The sequence below is a fragment of the Cyphomyrmex costatus genome, unplaced genomic scaffold (assembly GCF_001594065.2).
Source record: "Cyphomyrmex costatus isolate MS0001 unplaced genomic scaffold, Ccosl1.0 scaffold120, whole genome shotgun sequence".
Taxonomy (NCBI): Eukaryota; Metazoa; Arthropoda; class Insecta; order Hymenoptera; family Formicidae; genus Cyphomyrmex; species Cyphomyrmex costatus.
Genome location: NW_017275174.1, coordinates 427,840 through 451,415, shown reverse-complemented (window position 1 = coordinate 451,415; position 23,576 = coordinate 427,840). Strand labels below are relative to the sequence as shown.

The 23,576-nt window shown below is 33.8% G+C and overlaps 2 protein-coding genes across 2 annotated transcripts; one reads left to right on the top strand and one right to left on the bottom strand.

Moving 5' to 3' along the window:
- Positions 1–9,887: 9,887 nt before the first annotated feature.
- Positions 9,888–11,361, bottom strand: Grx3 (Glutaredoxin 3). The gene is made up of 2 exons (XM_018546535.1): positions 11,187–11,361; positions 9,888–10,587 (listed from the first exon to the last, which is right to left on the bottom strand). The coding sequence occupies exons 1-2, from the start codon at positions 11,234–11,236 to the stop codon at positions 9,951–9,953; spliced, it is 687 nt and encodes a 228-aa protein (XP_018402037.1). The 5' UTR covers positions 11,237–11,361; the 3' UTR covers positions 9,888–9,950.
- A 1,395-nt stretch (positions 11,362–12,756) lies between these two features.
- On the top strand, positions 12,757–23,325 carry LOC108779426 (lymphocyte cytosolic protein 2). The gene is made up of 9 exons (XM_018546862.1): positions 12,757–12,846; positions 15,478–15,540; positions 16,228–16,286; positions 17,570–18,183; positions 18,280–18,620; positions 18,706–18,835; positions 22,047–22,217; positions 22,542–22,680; positions 23,027–23,325. Exons 1-9 carry the CDS (start codon positions 12,763–12,765, stop codon positions 23,172–23,174), a joined length of 1,749 nt encoding a protein of 582 aa, XP_018402364.1. The 5' UTR covers positions 12,757–12,762; the 3' UTR covers positions 23,175–23,325.
- Positions 23,326–23,576: the final 251 nt, after the last annotated feature.

Genomic DNA, 23,576 nt, shown 5'->3' with positions numbered 1-23,576 from the left:
CATTAAATCACCCTCGTTGAGTGCAAAGCACCCTTTTCGAGAGCAGCCATGTTGCGCAGAGCGCGAAACCGCCGCGCCGGGGGTGAGCACCACCACTCCGTATTTTCACAATTCCACTGGGGACGACGGGGATCTTCGTACCCACGTCGTGTACCTCGTCTCCTGGCCCGATATTTCCTAGCGTCGCCGAGAAATTCCGCGAGACTTTTCATTCAACATATCGCGGGCGAAAAGCGCGACACACTCCACGCCGCGCGTCGCACTTTCCCTCTCACCTGTTTGCTAAACCTCGCCGCGGGTCCTCGACGCAGGATCGTCGACGGGCACCGATGTCAAGGTAGAATAAAGTGGAATGGGGAAAACTATAGTCTTGCACTCAGGAATCGATCTCAGACGCCGGCCATGGCGTGAATTTCACCTCCGGAACGGAATTGTCAGACACTGCCACCTTCAGTCTATCTCTTTCTTTCCTCTCGCTATATCTGGTGCTCGATCGAACTCGACCCGCGCACTGTCACGAATATCGTGTCGTTGTACTCGTCGTCTTTGCGCGCGGCTCTTTTTACCAGCGAACGCGAGAGCTCGGAGACGCAAGCGCGAAATGTGCACGGCGCGCTAGTCGGGCTCTGAATGACTGCTGTTCTTCGTCGACTCCGACTCGTAGCTCCGCGCGTATACTCCGTTCATTTTAAACGTGTGTGTGTGTGTGTGTGTGTGTGTGTATTTTGTATATATGTAAATGTGTATGTACGTGAGTGCAGGGGAAAACCGCGCCACCCAGACCACGCCACCCTCGGACAACGTATCGAGCGGCCTATCGTGCGGTACCCACCTCTTGTATACGGTACGCCTTTCTCTCCGACTTTAGAAGCAAATATGGAAAATAAACGAGCGTGGGTAGACGGATTAATCATGTGAGCTAATAAATGGAAAATTAGAAGATGTTCCATCGATAATAGTAATAACGATAATAATAATAATAATAATGCGCGTGTATTTTAATTGATTACATTTAATCCAATTGACTTAAATTGTTTAAAATTTAAGGATCAAAATTCTTCCTGAATTCTCACTAATAGACGAAATATAATCACGTAAATATTAGTTTTAAAAAGCTATCTATACGATAATTTCAATTATATCAGCGGACATGCATTTTATTAATGGTAACCTTGAATCTATTTTTTGATAAAAAGTAAGGAGGAAATGAAAAAAAGTAATTCCGATAAATGTAATGTGTTTCGCACAAAATATTACGTTACGACGTTCGCGCTTATTCATTTCATCATAGTTTACGTCGCAGGAATTTTAAGACATTTCAAAAATCGACGCTCTTGACGTACGCCTATAAATTATGTTAGCACGATTTATAGCATGCGAATGAAAGCCGAAGAGAAAGAGTCGACGTTCCTTTTAGCGCTTCGTATCTAATAGTCGCTCAATTTTACTTGATTGCCTTTCCGCATTTTCTTAAAGGTAATTTATCCTTAATACAGGTTCGAGTTGCTATGCAAAAACAGTCATTTGCAGCCGGTCGCTAGGTTCACTATTTTCGTTGAAATTTTGCATTGCTCATTCGTTACGTGGAAAAAGATTTGCAATATAACGAGACTGGAAAAGATCCCATCCAAAAGAGAGATCGAACAATTTGACGTTATTACGTGCCAATACATATGTATACCTTCTTCTCGGAAAAAATTTCCCTGGTTCTCATTAAAACTTTCTTCGATCGAATTCGTCGTTGCGTTATTTTTGCACAACACGTGTCGGTGTCGAATATCACGTTTCACGTCGTACATTATCGTCCGTAAACAAAATATATAGCTACTGTGGCCATAGATTATATAAACTTACATTTAGTATTCTTCCTTTCCTCTATATTATTTAAATAAAAGTACATAATTCTGAGAAATACTTGTCACGACTTTTCTTAGTATCGTAAAGTGTACAATCGTGAGATAACGAAGAATGCATAAGATGTTCCTCAATCAACTGCGGAAAGTGTTAAGGCCTGTAATTTTCTTATTTCAATGTAATAAATACTCCGTTTCATTGTTCTTACTCGAGATTGTTCCATATTCGTGAAACACTCTTTGCTTCTAGTGCGCCGACAAATCGTATCTCATTAAGGCCCAATTGTGTGTGCACCAACGTTACTTTAACTTTAAGCGAAGTAATCTCCCTTTCTTTTTTTTTTTTTAGATCGGTAGAGATACAGAGGGAGAGAGTTTTAAGCCTCGCTTAAAATTAAAGTATAAACGTTGTTGCACAATCGGGTTTAAGATTAAGACTCGTTAAGACTCGTTGAGACAGACATTTTGCAGTCACTGAAGTACCGATTAGTAATAAAAAATTAGTCTTAATTTCTTTAATGATGATAATATTTTTATTTTATCGGATATGATCTTCTCGCGTCGAGAAAACGATCAACAATCATTTGCCTTTTTATAATACGCGTATATGTATATATTACGTTTACTTAATTAAGTAAATTGTCGAACAATCGAGCCGCTCGTTAATGCGAATGATTTAGAATTGGATCTCGTGGAAAGATTAATATAATATTTACAGACAAATAATTAAAAGATCGGTCATCGATCGAATAATAACTCGTAAGATTCCCGTTACTTTGTTGCAACATGCAAATCAATTATTCGCAGATTGCGTAATCTTATTCTATCAATTATCTTCGATAACACAGCCCAACAAAATTTCCCTAATTTCACGTTGACTTACAAGTATAAGTCGATTCCGATAGGATTTTTTCCGTAGAATCCAAATATGCCTATAAAAATATTGAATTGGCTCCTAGTTTTTAAACAACTGAAGATCAAAAGGGTCGAATCACACGATTTTGCCAAATTTTGAGCGTCTATCAAAAAGGAACGAGCAACAATAAAATTGTCTTCCCGTGACGAAAAGAAAGCTCGAGTATTGTTCTTTCAAGATATGGAGCACGAAATTAGATGCAGTGAATTTTAAACACGTGTTTTCATGTGAATGTGTGCGTGTACCTGTCTCGGCATTACCAACGAGACGGACGCAGTATGACTTCTGATCCTTTCGGGATGCTGGACTAACGAGAGTCCTCCCCTCGCCTCTCACATGGGTACGTGTCAGTATGTGTGTGTGTGTGTGTGTGTGTGTGTGCGCGCGTGTGTGTCAGACGAACGCACGCGCACGCACACACGCGCGCACACACGCACACGCGCACACACACACATACTGACACGCACACACGTGAGAGGCGAGGAGAATATTCACGTTAATGCAGTGCCCCGAGTGGATTACAAGTCTACTACGTCCGTGCCTTCCGTAATGCCGATAGCAGGAACACGCACACATACACACGAAAACACATGTGTAAAATTCACTGCATCCAATTTCATGTTCCGTATCTTGAAAGAACAATACTCGAGCTTTCTTTTCGTCACGGGAAGACAATTTTATTGTTGCTCGTTCCTTTTTGATAGACGCTCAAAATTTGGCAAAATCGTGTGATTCGACCCTTTTGATCTTCAGTTGTTTAAAAACTAGAGCCAATTCAATATTTTTATAGGCATATTTGGATTCTGCGGAAAAAATCCTATCGGAATCGACTTCTACTTGTAAGTCAACAAAATTTTGTTGGGCTGTATAATCTTTCTTTTATACTCGCAAGCATTACCAAAGTGAAATTTAGCAATTAAATAACGACTGAATAATAAAATACCTAATATATGTTTCAAAGGATAGCTCTGTCTTTTTGCGATATGCACCTACAAGTAAATATCTTATAATGTCATCAATTAAATAATGTTCAGTCATAATACTGTATTGTTAGAAAATTGATTTCATTAACTTTTTAATTTTATCTCTCCTTTTTATCGCGTTTGTTTTTGAATATATCTATGTAATTGGCTGTGTTAAGCAGAGAAAACTAATCAATTGGCTCTTAGTGATTCTTTTAATATGAATACAGTTTCCCCCCCCCCCCTCCCTCTCTCATTATACTATAATATAAATTTTTTTCTTTTCCTTTTTTTTATTATTACCTTGTTATAATGTTCTTATATTATTGTTACTATTTCTGCTGTGTATTTCCGATACGTCTGAGGGAATATCATCCCAAATGTATGCAATAAATGTACGCTTTCTCTCCCTCTGTCTCTTTTTCTCTAAAATTCGATATTTTAGTAATTATATTAAATTAGAATAAATATATCAATATATTATACATATACAAGCAAATTCAATTTTTTTACTTATCATTGAGCAGGACATCTGCAACGCAGTTATGATAATCGATACTATTTTATGGAAATTGAAGAAATTATAGCAAGCAAAAAATAAATTGTCCATACGCAGATGGATGACGAAATGTCATTCGAAAATTCGTAAGATCCATAGAACTGTGGAACACACAAAAAATTACAGAAAAAGATACAAATCTGTTTGCATAGCGACGTTTAATCATGTGTTACTGTATCATTATTATATTGTTTTTACAGGAATCGGAACGGATCATTGAATATGGAAATGTTGTGTGGCGACATAAGTGATGAAAGAAAAGAAATGTGATAATAAACGGTCTTTGCATCGCTTCGATCGGAAACATATTATTACTATGTAAATTCTTTACATAACTTAACAACACGCGCCTTTCAAAACGATAATCATATCATGTTACCGAGCACGTAATAATTTAACTGATGATTCGATTATAGAAAATATAAATACACGATTTACTATTAAAAAATATTTAAATTCTCATATTTACAGCTATTATTCGAATCTGTCAGGGTATATATTCTGAATGAAGAATCGTAGAGATTTGACGTAACCCGTTGCAGGATTAAGGACTCTTGTTACGTAAATGTATTTCAGTGACGTCAGTGAATCGATCCCGAAATGCGGAGGAGAGGTCCGCTTGCGTCATTGTGATGACATAGTTGTAATCTTCCTCTTTTTCGTTTGTCGAGAAATGCAGATGGGAGGAAAATCGATAAAAAAATTGCTCTTGAAAAATTTTCTCCGAGAATCAAACGAATATTTAACTAATTATTTATTTAAGATAAATATGCGAGAGAGAGAGAGAGAGAGAAAAGAAAAATTGTACTTTTTTTCAAAATTGTAATTGTATTTGTGTGTAATTATATGATAAAAAAGGGTCGTCACATGGATGTGTCCATCGTATCTATATACACGTGATTTTAATGTGAATTATACACATATAAATATTATTACAGCAATCACACACAAAATTCGATTTAAACACTTTTTATCAGCTTGTCTAACGATTATTATCTTGTCATGTCATCGAGACGTCATATCATCAATTTTGTATTTTAAATAACAATGGATCTTTGCCAGTTAAGTATTTGTCGGTCGATTATTGATAATGAGGCAAATAAATAAAAGCGAACTACCTTTTATGATTGGCGGACTCTAACTGGAAGTGACTAGATAAGACATGTATAGTAAGTCGTCAAGCTCGATAACGCGAGCACGTGAAACTTGCGCGGGGTAAACAGCCCATACAAAAGTTTGCAGCAATATTACTGCAATGTTTGTAATGTTACTGTAATAATACGGAAACACAATGTCGTTGGAATAATGCGTGCTTATAGAGAGAGAGAGAGAGAGAGAGAAACCATCGAGATGTTTAGACGCATCAAAATAAGTCGATGGATGTAAAGCGGTTCCTAAACGATCAATATTATTACATAATATTATAAATTTGTTACACAATGTTGTTGATCATCTGCAGGCTAAAATATTGAACTTTCAATGTTCAAACTGTTTGTTTTGATAATAATGAACAATTTAGGACTATATAATGTACATAATAAATAAGAAAGAATGCCTATATTGGTCGAAGCTGGATCTGAAGGAAATCCTAAATATAATAATTGTCATACGCAATCAGAAAGTTTATTTTGAAACTGTTGGAAGTTTTCTTCGCGCTAATTGGTTTATCCTTTTAAATCTCGAGGAATAATCCTAGCTCAGCAAATAATCATGAAACGGTTGCAAATATTATTGTGTTTTGCTGAACGAAGCCATAGTTATAGTAGGACTTAAGCATGTTTTACAATATGTATTTAGTTTCCTGTTTTGTTACCTTTTGCTATTTTTTACATCTCATCTTTTTATCTCTTGTCCTGCTTTTCGTTTCTATCTTGAAATAAAAGTTAATGAATTTTGGAGGAAACGTGCCAGAAATACGTGGCAAGAAATATAATTGTCAATAAAACAGTTGCAAAGAGGGGAAAAAGCAAGAGACAGAAAACAGAGCATATTGTAGAATAGACTTTACACACAGACGATTTACGTGTCATTGACACATTACTACATCGACATCTCACTCATGCATGTCACAAATACATATATATTTATAATAACATGTATAACAATAACGTTTTAAATGTTAAACGTTCAATGTTAATGAACGTCTAACAATAAGTCCAATTCTAAGAACTCTGCGTTGTTTCGTCGTACAAACTACTAATTTGTGGATTATTATTATTTTGTAAGTGCAGATAGCCTTTATACGAAGCAAATGTTGTCATAATGTGTTAGAGAGAGGGAGAGAGAGAGAGAAAGAGAGAGAGAGAGAGAGGGAGAGAGAGAGCGCCATATTAAACTAAAAAATGGTAAAGATCTTAATTTTGGAATTTTTGACGTTCTCGGTATAAACTCCACCTTGCAGATACGTGTAAAAGAAGAAAAAAGTAATTATTATACAAGAATTATATGATTTACTTTAACTTTAGATAATATAGGCGGCTTTAGGATGCCCTTTAAATACATAATTTTTATATAACAATTACTTTTTTTTTTACAGATTAAAAAATCTTTTTCCAGAAGTTTATGTCAAAAACGACCAAAAAAATTTCGAAATTAATATCTTATTTACCATTCTTTAATCTAATATGGTACTCCAGAGCTTTTACACATCGTGATAACATTTGTTTTATATAAAAGCTGTACAATCTGTACTTATGAAATAATCCACAGAATACTATAGTTTGCATGAAAAAGCAGCGTGGAGTTTTTGAAATTGGACTAACTTAACTGTTATACGAAAATTTAAGTGTATAGCATAAATGAGTAAGATATTAATATTGATGTAATAATGTGTCAATGACACGCAAATCGCCTGTGTGTAACTACCGTTTACAATATGAATAATTGTCTTTATAGAATCCCCTTAAGTGCTTTAAATAATTTGTTTAAGAAAAGCTTCAATAAAATATTGTACAAAATAATTGCACACAATATACAAAATAATATTTAACTAATATTGAAATAATACAATATAATATTGAATGTCTAGAAGTTACATGAATATCATAGAATTGATGAATAAATCTTTTTCTTTTCTTAATTAATGAAATACACATACAAGTACGCGGCTTTTCGACTTTTTATAAAACAAGCGCCGCTCGATCTTGAGCAGCACGAGCAATTTCCGTCATCCTTATTCTCCGTCGGCGACGAGGCAATTTTTCAATTTATGGTAAAGGTTGCGCTCTCGCAAATAGATCCGGCATCACAATTATATCGTTATCATTAAATTACAGACACGATGGACGGTTGTATGAATGCATGACGCGCACGTGAGGTTTTACCTTTACCGTTCATGTTGCATGAAAAGTTATTCAAAGCAGCTGCATTTTACTGGAGACATTATTTTTCACGCGCTTGTACATACGGAATATCGAAGCGAGATTAACACAAAGAAATTACGAAAAACGGAAATTTTTACTGCACGACATTGTAGTCTATTTTGACTTTCATTCCTTCGCAGTGCGTTGACGTTACTCCAGTGGAGAATTATCGTTATTTGCGGTCGCGGTTATCGTTCCTCGCGAAGCAGTTAAAAAATCGGTCATCATTTTTGCAGTTTTGTTGCCGCATGAGATAACTTCGTTCCTACACGAAGTTATGCGACGGGATTGCAACGCCGATTACACGTGTAAGTTAAAAGTTGTTATATGTATATATTGTATATTATGTTGATAATAAACTATATAACGAATCTCTTTATATTTTATATATCTACAATAAATTTAGTATTTTAATATAATTATATCAATTATAATATTTTGAATTAAACGATTACACAAGAAAAATAGCTAAGAGAAACATAAACGCAAGAATCAACATATCATGTAACGCAAATACAATAATAGAATCATGGATAAGAATCATATAACATGTGAACAGAGTTTATATTTACCAATTAAGAGTCTTATTTTATACTTATTAGTATTATATTCGCTATATTGCAACGCCCTACAATTCCAACCTCACTGGTCGGGGTTCGCTATGAAAGTGAAAGAGCGAACAAAATGTTCCATGCATTTATCTAAAAAGAAATCTATCTAGAAATGAAACTATAGTATTATGTAACATTCTTAAATTCAGAGCCATCTATCAGGATTAGTTTGATACAATTACCCAAATAATTATCATAATCCAATCGATAAATTTGTTCATATTCTGCTAATTTTCGCATTTTAAATAATTAGGAAACATTACTCGTATAGCCATAATATTTCCTGACGATTGATATTTTTTATATTATATATTTTTCATATTTATTGTTACACATTGCGTGTTATACGCGAGAAATATATCGTTGTAAGTACAATTGGTAAAACTCTTCAGAATAATGCGTGCGTATAATAGATTTGATTCAAAATCATGAATCCATTTTTCAAATTTAAGTTTTTGTTTTCTGTCGTCCGTATCTGAAAAGAAACAATACTGGATTCACACTGCATCCGATATGCATTATACAACGCTCTGCAACCAATCAGAAAACAGGATTTTGCTTCGTATCGATGATACGATTTTCCTGATTGGTTGCAAAGCGTCGTATGACGCATATCGGATGCAGTATGATTCCAGCATTATGTTTCCTCTCAGATTCTCTGGTAAAAGAGAACTAGACTTAGATAGTACTGCCCGTGATGTCCGTGACTTATGTAACTTTAGGGTCCGATTGTTCCATCTTTTGGTAAATTTTACCTGTTAAGGGGGTAATAAAATTTTCAAAAAATTAAAAAAAAAATTTTTTTTCGAAAGATTGATGTCTTAAAAATATGCTCCTAACAGATTTTTATAAAATTCGAAGTATTATATTTCTCGAGTTACGTGAGTCTTAGACTAGAGTCCTACGAGACGTATCCTATGAAATTGTACTACTTATGCTGGATTCACCCTGGACACAGTAAGCATCGAGCAGCAACCAACCTGCGTGAATCAGCGTGGCGATATTTTTTACGCCATTGTAAATATCGCCACGCTAATTGGTTGTTGCTTTGTTGCTTGACGCTTGCTGCGTCCAGGGTGAATCCAGCATTACTAGCAACGCGAGTTCTGATTGGCTACTGCTTTTCCGTCAAGGTGTAAACCCGCCTTTAGGTTAGGTATGTGTGTATGTACCATTGCGATGTGTACGTATGTACAATTTAGGAATTTATATATGACGCGGTCTGATAGATTAAACATAGGATTAAAAAATATTAATAATAAACCACACAATACCAAATTAAATAATATTTAACAAAGTATAAGCAAAATTTGATTATAAACAATTTTTATTATACTATTGAAGAATGTATTTATTTATAATTCTGGGATATATGTAGTTTTGCAAACTCTCTTTTGTAAAATGTATATAAGTAAAAGATAGTTAAGATTATAAGTGAAGCAGTACAAGATAGATTTGAAGATAGAAAGATGTTAAGCATAATTATATGAAAAAAGTTTTTAACCAAAGAAACTTATTGTAAAATTTAATTTATTGTGCGAACAGGATTTGTGATTTCAAAAGCGTTATACGAAGTAACATTAAAAAGATGATAATTGGGAGCTGTTTAGAAAAATAACATTATTTATACATCATTATTTATATTCGAGACTTAATGCCAAATAAAATTCCATTTAAATGTAGAGATCTACTTGGCATCGACACTGTCTTTCTTTGGTAACATACTTTCTAATTCGCCCGACTCATTCATCTCTTTTACTATATCTAATCCACCGATAAGATCTCCGTTCAAATACAATTGCGGATACGTTGGCCAATTGCTAAATTTTTTAAGTCCTTCCCTAACATCATTGTCCTGTAATATGTCAAACGATTTGTAATCTGTCTTGTAACTATCCAGAATAGAAACGATTGTTCTGGAAAAACCGCACCGTGGATTTGCAGGGTTTCCCTTCATGAACAACATGCATGGTGCTTGATTCACCAATTTCTTCAATTTATTCTCAAGAGTTTCCTTTGTTTTTGTCGCGTCGAGCAGTAGAGCATCCTTGTTGTTTAGATGATGCTTGATCTTTTCAGTCAATGCAGATATATTGACACCATCCACCCTGCTTATCACATTACTGTTCCGCAGCAGAAGAATCGTGGGTACAGCAGCTATTCCAGACTTTAGAGACACTTTGGGTACATTTTCTGCTTCAATCTTAGCAAACTTTACTTCCTTATACTGCTCCAGCTTGATCATCTCCTCAAATACGTCGTTTACTTGGGAACATTGCTCTGCCCAGGGTGCATAAAAGTGTACGACAGAAAGTTCCTGGGACCTAATACAATAAACACATTTATAAAAAAAAACATAAAAGAAAATTGTGAAAGACAAATGAACATTTATCATACTCGAGTATGGACGATTCCGTTATACATATATTCGTTACATATATATTATATGAAGAGAAGGAAGCATTAATTCTCAATAGAGAATAAAAAAATGCTAATTATCATATTATGTCATATTTTTATTCTGAAAGCGACCTATCACTCGAGAAATATAAAACATTTATTTTACAAGACGTGACATTGGATTAAAATAATTTTAGAAATAAAATTTATAAAAAATTACGATCACAATTTTATCTTATTTTTAAATTTCCATGTTAAAGAAAAAAGTTTCTAAAAATTTCCACAGTAATAAAATGTCTAAGGCCCGGCTTCTCCAATGTAAGGTTAACTTAATCTCGGTTCAATTTTAAGAATTAGAAAAAGGTAAACAGTAAATTGAATCGAAATTAAAGTTAACCTTACATTAATGGAATCGTGCCTAAGTAAATAAAGGTTGTTCTCGCAAGAAAGATATTTAGTATAGGTATGAGAAGAGGTTATAAAACTTCTTTAAAAAAAAACCCCTGGTGCTCCGATCACTCACTTGACAAAGTCATCGAATGCCTGCTCCGTGGCCAGTTCGGTGATAGCCATCGCGTCATTCGCTTCTAATTAGCCGGTTACTTCTTGTTCTACTCCACCGAAAAATGATTCGTAATACCAGAGAGAAAATCCTTGATAACAAACTCCAATAACGTCTACGCGACCATCGGCGTCGCACTCATGGCCGCAAGTAGATCGTCTCTCAGCGCAATCGCGTCGCTCGACGGGAGTTTCCGGAATTAGAAGATCGCCGCGATTTTAATTTATAATCAATAATTTATAATATATATATAATCGATATATTTTTATTGATATCTTTTTCGCCATCATCATTCAAATATTGACAATACAGAAAATATAAGTAAGTAGTATGTAAAAGTAAGTAGTTTATATAAATAAAAAAATCAGTGTTATTATTTTTTAACGTATTTCGTAGCAAAATCACAGAAAATATTATATTAAATAGCCTAAGTCTTGATCATTTGTTGTAATTAGAATATTATTAAAATTAAATTAATAGAGTTAAAGATTGTTTTACATTTTTGTTTATATAAGTTAAATAAATATAAATTTTACAAAGTGTTTTAGTTTCCTAAATCGTACCACAATCTGACCTACTAAATATTTTCATATTTTGCATACATTTCTGTTTCATAATTTATTATTATGTAAAAACGTACATTGTAAATGTACGATGTTTATTTTGTTTCACATAAAAACTCCTTATTAAATTCCTTTTTTTTTATGTTTCTTGTAATTAAAAAATTTTTTTGCATTATTATTATTTTTTGAATGAGGATTTTTTCAGTATGATGCGATTTCGGATTATTTTTTACATCATATTGAAAATATCTTTTCATATATGATCCTCATATAAATAATTTATAATATATATATATATATATATTATTAATAAAAATATTGAAACAAGATTGTTGAAATATTTCTTACTTATTTGTTATAACTGTTACAACTTTTACTAAAACTATCGAACGCCGACTAATTTCGTTTCACAATCATTGTCGATTACAAATGAGAGCTTATATGACTCATTCGTATTTCCAGTGAAGGGGATATAAGCCTTGACGAAGGGGAGATTTAGGTTTTCAACAATGTATCAAATATCATTTATTTGTATATCATTTTCTTTTTTTAGTATTCCTTCAAAAGAGAGGAAATCGAACTAATCAGGAGAGTCAACAGAAATCGAGATCACATGTCACAGGAGTCATATGTCAAAGATAATACTCGGACAGTCGAAGACACACGAGCGTGAAATTAGAAATAGATCATAATTCATGCAAATATGCAAGGGGGGGGGGGGAGAGCCAGGGTCCTCACCTTGCGCGAGACAGGCCTGGGAACGCAGGTGCGCCACGAGAAATTGACCAATCGCGCGAATGGACACTGGCGAGGGTGGTGGTCACGAGAACGACGAGAAGAGAGAAGGGGAGACCTGTCAGACGGTCGCGCGGTCACAAAAAGCCGATGCAGACGTCGTCGGACGGTGAACGTGCACGTGCGGTGATTAGTTTTTTTTTTTTTCCCTTCTTCGCGCGCGCGTGCGGTGGCCCGCGATGTCCAAGAAGCTATCGCGGGCCGATGCCCTCGGCAACATCTCCGCCTGGGACACAGAGGGAGTGTTGTGCCTGTTGCGCAAGGTGAGTGAAGTTCGTCGCGGTTGGCTTTAGCTTCCGCCGCGGTTGCGCCTCACTTCGCGCCGCTCGAGGCAGGTCGCGGAATAGATGCAACTTCTCGACGGACACCGACTTACTGTCAAAGGCGCGGCGCGACCGGGGCAACGTCAGGAGCACCGCGCAACAGGATAGAAAGAGACAGAGAAAGATACGAGGCGCACGTGCGCATCCAAAGCGGTAAATACGCGAGTATTTATAGCACGACTTCTATATGAGAGGAGAGGATCGCCGCGGAAGAGGCGCGAGCGGGCTCACCAGGATTCCTTTAGCGATTTTCCGACAATTGAGTCGAGGTTACCGACCTTTGCCGGTTTTCTGTCTCGTTCACGACTTCTCCACGAACCTCATACCCGTAATTTTTTTATCTTTCTTCAGAAACGTATTTATTATCTTGTATGCACAGAGAAAGATACTGACGGGATCAAGAGAATACAGTAAATCAAATTCGCACTCAAAGAGAGCGCAGAAATCTAACAGATATTTGAATGTTTTGGATAATTAGAGTTGGCGAGATGCGAAAAGGATCTGTAATTTTACTGTAAAAATAGATACAGATGCTTTGTGATGCAACTATAACGTTTATCTTACCCAAATTATAAACGTATCTAAAGAAAGTTTCGAAAGTGTCTCAGAGATATTTTTTATAGATATGTTGTCTATAAGGCACATTTGGAAACATCGCCATCAAAGTGGGCCCGTGTCATCATTTTTTCTTGTTTAATATTCGATGAATAACGAGAATGAATGAGATCATAAGAGAGCATTCGAGTGGTGTTTCTGAACGGAAAGATTGGATCTTTGTACTTGTATTGGTTTAATATTAATATATAAATTTCACATTATTTTATCACACAGTAACATCTTTGTTTCTTTAGAAAGACGAACTTCTGATTCACATACATATAACGAGAGCGTTTTGCCTAAAGCATTGATTATCAAGCATTAAAGACACTTCTGAAGAACGCGGCCGGCGAAAGGGACGCATTTGCATTTCTTTGCGCGCGATCGAGATTGCGCTTAACTTTCACGCATTCCTCGATAAACGCGTTTGCCAGTTTAAGGCAACGATCGTTGTTTCTTTACCGCAACTTTATTTTCCTTACTTCACGGAAGAGATGTTACTCGGCCCCGATTTCTTCTTCATAATCATCGTTCCGTACGACTAAAACATAAATTAATTATAGATTCTTTTTTTACCGAAATATTTAATTTTTTATAAAATATAAAAATCTGAAAGTGTATTGAAATTAATGAGCGTAATATACATATATATATGTATTCTTTAAATGAATTGATATCTCAGAAATATTATAACTGCGTACCGATTACTTTTTCGGATTTTCAACCGAAAAATCAATCTAAAATATTGATAATCCCTCAAATTTCACTAAATTATACTAAATTATATATTCTTTAAGTGCTTCTATGAGCAATAAACAGAATTAAGTTATCTGGTATACTTTAGAGGATAAAAGCCAAACAAGCGGTCAGATATACCCAGAGAGCACAAAACATTTATGATACATATTTATTACTATTTATTTTTTCAAATGTTATATAAATATTTTATATATATTTTATAAAAAACTTTATTTGAAATATTAAAATACTAAACATTTTATGTAATATTAACGATAAATGTAAATCAAAATTTTAATAAGTATTTTTTACTTGGATTATAATGATTAAGTATTTTTAATTTACAAAATATTTAAAATAAATCTTATGAATACAAATATTTTATAAATATTGTGTGCTATCTGGGTAATACGATATATAAAACAAACAAAAGTACCTTTTTAAATCAACACAAAGAAGAATTTTCTTCCAGTGTAAACTATTTTCTGATTTTAATATTTCCAGAAACAGATACACAATACATTTTTGTTGTTAGAAGAGCATCCCTAACTTGGAACAAACAAGAATAAAGTATCTTCTAATATCGAGACAGAGAGCATCAATTGCAGTGTCAAACTATTTCATAGTTATCATGTTTTACTCGTTTAACGTTTTGTTAGCTCAATTTTATTCATTACTTCTAAAAGCACTTAAAGAGTACTTAATTTTGTATTTCCTTTTTGTATTTTAGATTGGCTTTAGACATTCTTGGCATTAACGTAGCACTGCCTTCTTCAAACATGGATTCCTGCTAAACAGCTTAAGCTCTAAAATTAGGAATAGATAATATTGAATGAGTATCTATATTATAATTAACATTTAATTTTTATATCTTATTCCGATTTTAATAGAGGTCTAACCGAGTTTTTTCCCGTGATTCACATTAAAAGGATATGAAGTCACACAGCAAGAAAACAATGGGAAAAGTAGGAAATATTTTATCCTACCTATTGTAGTAGTCCATCAATGATATATATGTAGAAATGTTAAAATTAGATAAGTATCCGCGCGCAGTTATGTCTATGAAGATACTTTTATCTCGACACATTATTATCGGACCGAATTTCCTCTTTTCATATTATTATAATTAGAGAACTCTTGATATGTGACAGATATCAATATATATATATATGTGTGTGCGTATTCCTTATCAGTATCGTGTATCCTGTTTCATTAAGAGTATTTCTTCATTTACAGAACGGACTGGAAGAATGTTGCAAGGCTGTGGCGAAACGGCAAATCGACGGCGATGAGTTGCTGGTGAGTCAATTAGTATATTGCTATGAAGAGAACTACCGTTCAAGCAATTTTATGATTTTCGTCTTCGGTTAATCCATTCCATACCTCGCCGGTATTCCTGTCAATAACCCTTAAGCCACTCGAATTCGGAGTGTCTTAAAAAATGGAGCGTCCAGATACTGGAATTGTCGGTCTTAATCGCGTTATGTGTGATTTAACCGATAAATTGAAAAATACTATGTTTAACGGATATTGAGAAAATATCAGCAATATTTAAATATTCTAGTTAAATTTTATAAATAATATATATGATTTTTCACATATTAATTATTATACGCCTAATTTGAATTTTTTACAGTTTATATTTTAACTTGTAAGAGAACATTTCTAGATTGTAATTACACTTACCATATTTTTCTATATGTATTAAAAAAATGTGTATTTTACAGATAATTCTTGACACGAGAAATAAATGATATTTAATCTGTCTGAAAATGTTTTCTCGACTACTTAATAAATTTCCAAAATTGCTGGTTTAACTTGTAATTAGATACTTGTAAGAGTGCTAGGCGAGCAATAATTATCTACCCACTTCCACTGATAATACACGGACTGCATTTTTTCCGGTTGCAACAGCAATATATTTCAAACAGCCGACGGCGACGCGTGCTCTCTTAACGGGACCTTAATTAATTGTAATTATTTCAGCACTTGACGGATGGGAAGCTGGCTCTCTGGAAGAGTGACCTCACGCGTCCACTGATAGGGTGAGAGAACGAACCAAATCCAGTTTCATTTCTACCCGCATCGTACTATTTTCTCTACTCTTCTCTTCACGGAATCATATCTCGCGATCTTCTCTCATAACGCGTCCTCTCTTAACGGTATTAGATTATTCAGTATGCGAACAACTCGTCGCATTCACATACCGTTTACAAGTGTTTACATACTTAAGGAGCATGAACATAAGGCATAATCCGACTAGCTATTTCTTAAATAGAAATTCTTAAATAGAAATTTCTTAAATAGAATACATGATTAACACATGATTTTAATGTCATCTCGTTTTTATATCTTTGTATATTTTTAAATCTAGAATCTATATTCCTCAAAATAATTTTCTAGTATCAAGAAATTACTGATTTATAATACGACGCAGCAAGAATATGCTACGTAGCTTCTTTATAAAGACGCCGTCGCAAGCTATTTGCCTGGATGTTTCGCGCGACTGGATAATTATTTGATGACTGCAAGTTGTGCATAAATGCATAAGTCTACCGCGTGGGTCGTATTCGATCATTCCACTCCACATTCATGTTGATTTAACATTTTACGGTTTAACGTTTTACACTGTTCTTTATTGCTTAACACAATTCTCTATTCCTCTTGCATGAAAGATTTTATTATAAGAGATGTTATAATAGATTAATGTTCTTTTAGTATTGATTAAAAAAATAATGACAATAATAAATTCAATTAGATTAAAAATCAAATTAAAATAAAAGTAATAATGCCAATAATAGGCCGATAATAAATATTCGTATGTGAATTTATTAGCAAGATTAAAACAATATGTGATAATAATAAGTTAAATATTGGTCCTGACAATACTCATATTCGCAAATAATCTACACACATAATATTCAAATTAAAATAATAATAGGCTACGAACTAAAATAAACTGAATATTTATTAGAAGAAATTTATATGATGATTCATACATGGTAAATAATTGTTTAAATATTGTATTGTACCATAACACAAAAAGAAAACGGCTACTAACCAAAAATCGCTTTAAAGTATTTATCGGCGTTGACCATACTCTTAGTAATGGCAATTTTTATATTTTAAAGTTTAAACTACTGTTTACGATATTCGTATTATAAATACAATACAAAATGACTTGTTTAATATTGAAAATGTGATCTGATAGTCAAAACGTCTCTTTTATTGTTTATTATCATCATTATATAAATTTTAGCAATAAACATCCAGCTTGTATTATTATTGCCGCCTGTTATTATTTCAATATTAATTACTCCTGTCGCAGAAAATTATGGTCATTTGTGCAAGAATTGAACAAGTCTCCAGAACTATATTTGCCGGAGATTATAGAGGTGCAACAAAACGATGATCATTTGAGCGATAGCGGTTCCTGGGGAACTGATTTCGAAGATGAAACAGCCGAGGAAAAGAATTCTACCGCAAATATGCAAGAAATCATCAAACCAAGTCTAATCAAGAATAAGCAAGTGTTTTTACAGAATAATAGGATACCAATTAGTAGAATACCAATGCTACAGTCAAAGAAAATAATAAAACCAGAGCAGGAAGAGACTTACGCCAATTGCAAATCTTCTCAAGACGAGGAAGAGAATATGTATGCAAATTGTCAGGAAACGAAATCACCGCCGATGAGAAATGTTTCAAGACTGCACAGTGAGTTGGAGAAGACTCTAGCTGGGAAACTTAAGTTGGAATTGGAAGAGTTGAAGCGGAGAAACTGTCCGACAAAGAAACCTGAGATCAGGCCAAAACCAGAGACTCTACCATTGAAAAGAATTCCGATGACAGCTTCCGATAAGAAATCTCCGCAGAAATCTTTTCTGTACAATACACCAAAGATGCACGAACGTGTTCCTAATGAACAAAGCAAGACACAAAGTTAGTCCTTTTAAAATGTCTTGATTTTTTTTTTACATGAATTTTTATTTTTTAATGATGTAATATTAATAAATATTATATTGCTTGGGTTTCTAGGAAGAATGGGTGTGCCGCCGCCACCGGAACCCAAAAGAAACAAGGATTACCCGTTCGTAGAAATCAAGAAAGGAGTCGATAAGGAGTTATCGAAACCACCAGTCATCTTAAGAAATTTTGACCTTGTGGCAAATTTACCAGCACAAACGGAAGAGAGCGAGGACGAGTACGAACCATTCGACGAAAATATAATTGAAAAGAATGAAATCTCGCGAGTCGATAGCAAGCAATCGTTACACAGCGGTCGTCAGGGATCAGTCGAAAGCGTTTACAAGCCTCCTAGCGCTGCGAGTCACGAGGAAGAGGAGGATTACGAGATTTATGAGTCTATCACGGAAACGGTAAGTTAAAACGGTCTTCAATGGCCTCTTCACAATTATGCTTATGGGATAGTGAATTATTTATGTTACTGTCATGTTGCATTAGCCAGAGGATAATGATTACTTAAGCCCCCTTCAAAGGACAAATGATACACAAGAACCACCTCCTTTACCGGCCAAACCATCTCCGCCTCCACCGTCTTCAACTCTTTCCAGTAGAACCAGATTAGAAAAAGGTACGTGTATTTCTCAACATTATATAAACAGAGTATGATTAAACAAGCAAATAAAAAATATTACAATTTCATATAAAATATTATAATGATACAATCTTATGAGTATTAAATTCTGTATTGGTAGATTATTTTTTAGATTACATTTTGATCTTATTGATGATAATGCTTAATGGAAAATTATAAACGATCATTTTTTTTTTTTAATATAAAGCTTGTTCTTTATAACTGCACCAGTTCAGATCGTGCAAAAATAAAGAACAGATCTAAAACTTGAGAACACTTGAAAAAATCTTGAAAATAGGAAAATTTTATTTGTTACTACTCAATATATTTATTATGTATAACTTATCTGAAACGTGATTAGATATATGCAAACCATTTGTACGAATTCGTTAGTAGGACATTAAACGTATTAACGATGTTACAAAACATACGTTCTGGTGATGGAGAAAAAATGCAGGGTATCGTAGACTCGAGACGAGAGAGGAGTGCAGGATCATTCGTAAGAACTTCTGAGCATATGTTTGACAAATGCTGCTTATTGTTGGTTCCCATGCAACCTGATGCGCATTGCCATCGTAGTACTGCGGACAGTCGCATATCAGCCACCGTCATCAAGGCTGGATTCACCAAAACGCAACGTTTTCTCTTTGTGATAGTAAAACGATGCAGAATAGTGTTTTGTCATACACAGTATGTCAACGATGTCGGCGCAATTATTTGTTACTTTTCGTATGAAAGAAGTCAAAGCGGGACCTTCGACCTTCAATATGAATAAAAGATTTCAAGCGTCGGGCGGGATAAATCGTCGTGGACTTTCAATTCAAGTGTGAGACAACAGTACGAAACATCAAGTTGTGGGATAACATAACGAGACTATAACATTCTAGGTCTGTTTTCTATAGCTGAACTAGTGTACAAGTATATGTTTGTTATTTGGTTAAAACAAGAAAGAATATTTTAGTGTAGTCTAATGCAGAAATAAAAAAAACAAGGCCTGTTTTCGACTGATCTAACTATATAGGTCTGTTTTTTTTAATACTTAAACTAGTATAAACTTTTTGTACCTAAAGTGAAATAGGCATATGTTTGATATTTAATAGTATATTTGGCAATAGCGAGAAGGAAAGTTGTAGTACAGGCTCAGGTGCAGCAATAAAAAGTAAATCTAATCTGTGTATACAATGAATTTTTTGTAAAAGAAACGAAACGATGAGTTGCACAGACAGAGAAGAATCTACAACAAATACTAGCTGTTTCTAATTGTGATTTGTACGACGTGCGTGCTAAGAACCGCGATAAGCATATAGAAGAATTCGATAAGAGATCGAGAGAGCGAAATACTGGGTAATGGAATGTGTTCCTGTTTTTATCTGCGTCTGAGCAAACAGCTCCTAGGAGGCTTGGGCACGCGCCTAGCCGATGAGGTCGCTGATATGATAGTGCGGATCAAGAGAGGCCTGTCTACGTGTTGTTATTCGCAACCACCTGAGCCGCCAGGTACACAAAATGATTAAACAACGCATTGTTCGATGACTTATCTGCATTTGCTCCGATGTCATGCGATCGTAGTATTATGTGAGAATGTTTCACTAATAGAACATCTGCTCGCTTTTTATTTACTGAAGGTCGTCGAATTTTGACGGACGGAAATAAATTTCGGAATCTTGCTTTCCGTACGCGTCAATTTTCGATAATTATATAATATAATTTGATATTATGCCTTAACAATGTAATTTGTAATTAATATTTGCAATATAATGAAGATAAGATTGTCCATATTACCGTAATATCGGTAAATAAATTATTAAAATTGACTTGGCAAAAATACTTCTGAAATAACATAATCTTATAAATCGTACATAAATCTTATAAAATATTATTCATTTAGGTATATTATATTTAGTCTATTAAATTTAAAAACTTTCTCGATATTAAAAATACAAGTGATCTTTCTTTTGTGTCATTTACTCCAACAACCTGAATTCATGTTGATAATTGTTACTCACGTGATTTCTATATCTTACATTTTAGTTCACTACCTTAGGAAAGAACACGCGCTACTGACAATTCCGTTTTCTTTTTACAAGGAAAATCACTTTTATTGGATCTTTTATGTTTCCCGTAATCTGCATAGGATCGTTGACTCTCCCGTTCTAATTTACGGAAGATATTCTTGAAACACGCTTCGGATGTCCCATGCCGAGAGACCAACGGATTGACCACTTTTCTTTTTTCGCGATGCTTTAAAAGGCTCGCTCTGGAGTTAAATGTCAGTTTCACCGGAATTTTTACGGCAATCGTGTCATATACGCGTTCTTCAAATCAGTCCGTTTCCGAAGAACGTATTCTAGATGATTCTAGAAATTTAGGACACAATATACTGTTGATACTGCTAAACGTGTTCGCACCAAGATATACGTAACAAATTCGCGACACAATGGCAACTATAATCAGCGATACAAAACGAAATATATCGCTCAATACGACCGTACGCCGGCAAACGAATTTTTCAGAGTGCTTGACACAGGAGACTCTTACGCAAGCTCGACTTAACTTAGCAAGTTAGTAATGTGATTGACCTGTATTTTAACACTAAACCGCCGATGTGTTAATCTGGCCCCACTAATAAATGCTTTCCATTTAATGATACAAGTTCAACAACAAAGATGAAACGTCACATATGTCGACTTATATCATCAAATGAAAAACAATTATTTCAAATTTTTTTTTATTAGATATACAGTACAATATATTGAAAATATATGTGAATATAATGCAAATATTTCTAAAACGATACAAATAATATCAAAATAACTTTTCAGTAAATGAAAATAAAAATAGGAAATTATTAAATTATCTTTACTTTTAGTAGTTTCAGCAAGATTTCATCGGCGATTTTAGTGTTAATGAGAAGATTTTTACACAATTTTGTACAACGATTATATTTTACGGTATATTGTCTTCATTTTTATAAATCAAAATTCTTTTTAAATTATATAGTTGATAAATTACTCTTTTGACAACACAAAATTTTAATATCTTAATATATGTACATTTTGCTTTCATTCTTTGGAACTGTATTTATTGTACGAATGTAAAAAGTATCACACATTGATACCTGTATTATATTAATAAATACGTGGCAATTATTGTATCAATTTACACATTTTTTTTGTTTGTTGGTCTTGATCTTTTTACACATTTGCAGAACGATCACCGGATAAAAAATCAGCCACGTTACCTCATGCTGGCAGTAACACTTCGCTGTCAACCGAAAGAGCCACACGGCCGCTACCACCGCCTCCTGAAAGATCTTATATAGACAAGCCTTGGTTTCATAATATTTCGAGGGAACAAGCAATTATTCTTATCAAAGAACGTATGTATTAACCGGTTTTAAAAATTAAAATTATATTTCTAATGCTTAAAAACTTTACAAAGAGAAACACGAGCATAAATTTTTTTTAACTATCAAAATTAAGATCGTGTGAATTAATTTAGAATACAATTATAGTAGAAATATCGAAAAATAAAAATATATATAGGAACAATCTATAATACAGTAGAAATATCTTATTAACATATTTTATTTACTTTATTAGTTTTTTTATTATAAGACTTTTTACTTAAGGTATAAGAATAATATAGAATTTATAATTTGATACGAGATAGAGCTATTGAATATATAACTGTACATTTTTAGAAGGTACTTACAGTAATCCGCAAGACGGATATTTTCTTTTGAGACCGTCGACGACAAATCTTGGTAGTCCATTAATCTTGGTTCTTTGGTACAAGGATAGGGTCTACAATGTTCCCGTCAGAAAAAGAATTGACAACAGGTATACATCTTGTTTATTAATTTTATTATTGTACAAATTCAGACACTTCTTACCGTATATATTTAATAACTTCGAATCTAATTTTAACTGTAGTGAAAAATATGTTAATATTGTATTGACTTGATAAAATGATTGGACAAAATTTTATAAGACCAACATTTTATACATAACTAAAAAATTTAGTGTGTCATTATTTTAATGTGTCTTATTTTATATTAGTACAAATACACGAAAATCATCTTTTTCTATTGATAATTCGCATGTAATACTAGTAAAACTATTTTTTGTTAATTTATTATTATAAAAAAAAATTTAGTTTGAAAAAATGTTACTTACAATTATTTAGATACGCTTTGGGCTCCGCGAAAGTAAACGAGCTGTCTTTCTCAACGGTTGAAGAAATCGTAGTGTTTCATATGAAGGAGGAACTCATGCTCTACAGTGGCGGCGTACAGACCGGAAGTACTAGATTGACTGATACTCCACCAAAGTGATTTTAGTCCACTATGTTCAATTCCACTTTAGGCAGGAAGAAAGGATCTTCGTCGATAATTTCGCTGTACATAAGAGTTATACGCGACGTGTATAAACACTGCCGAATAAACATTTTTGCTAAATATTTCAACATTATAAAGAATACGCTGACGAACAAGAATTTAAGTGGTGCCTTTGTACATTTATAGTAGATACATGAATTAATCGTTTTCGTAATCGCGTTGCATAAACATTGCTATTTTAATGCTATTCCAATGACAAGTTCTGATTCGATTTCTATGTCTAAAATATCTCGATAATTATGCGTGCCTTCGATAAAATGACGTAATAAGCTCGAATATTGAATGGATCTCTAATTGTGGTAAACATATATTTTTAATATATATTTTTATCTCTTACTA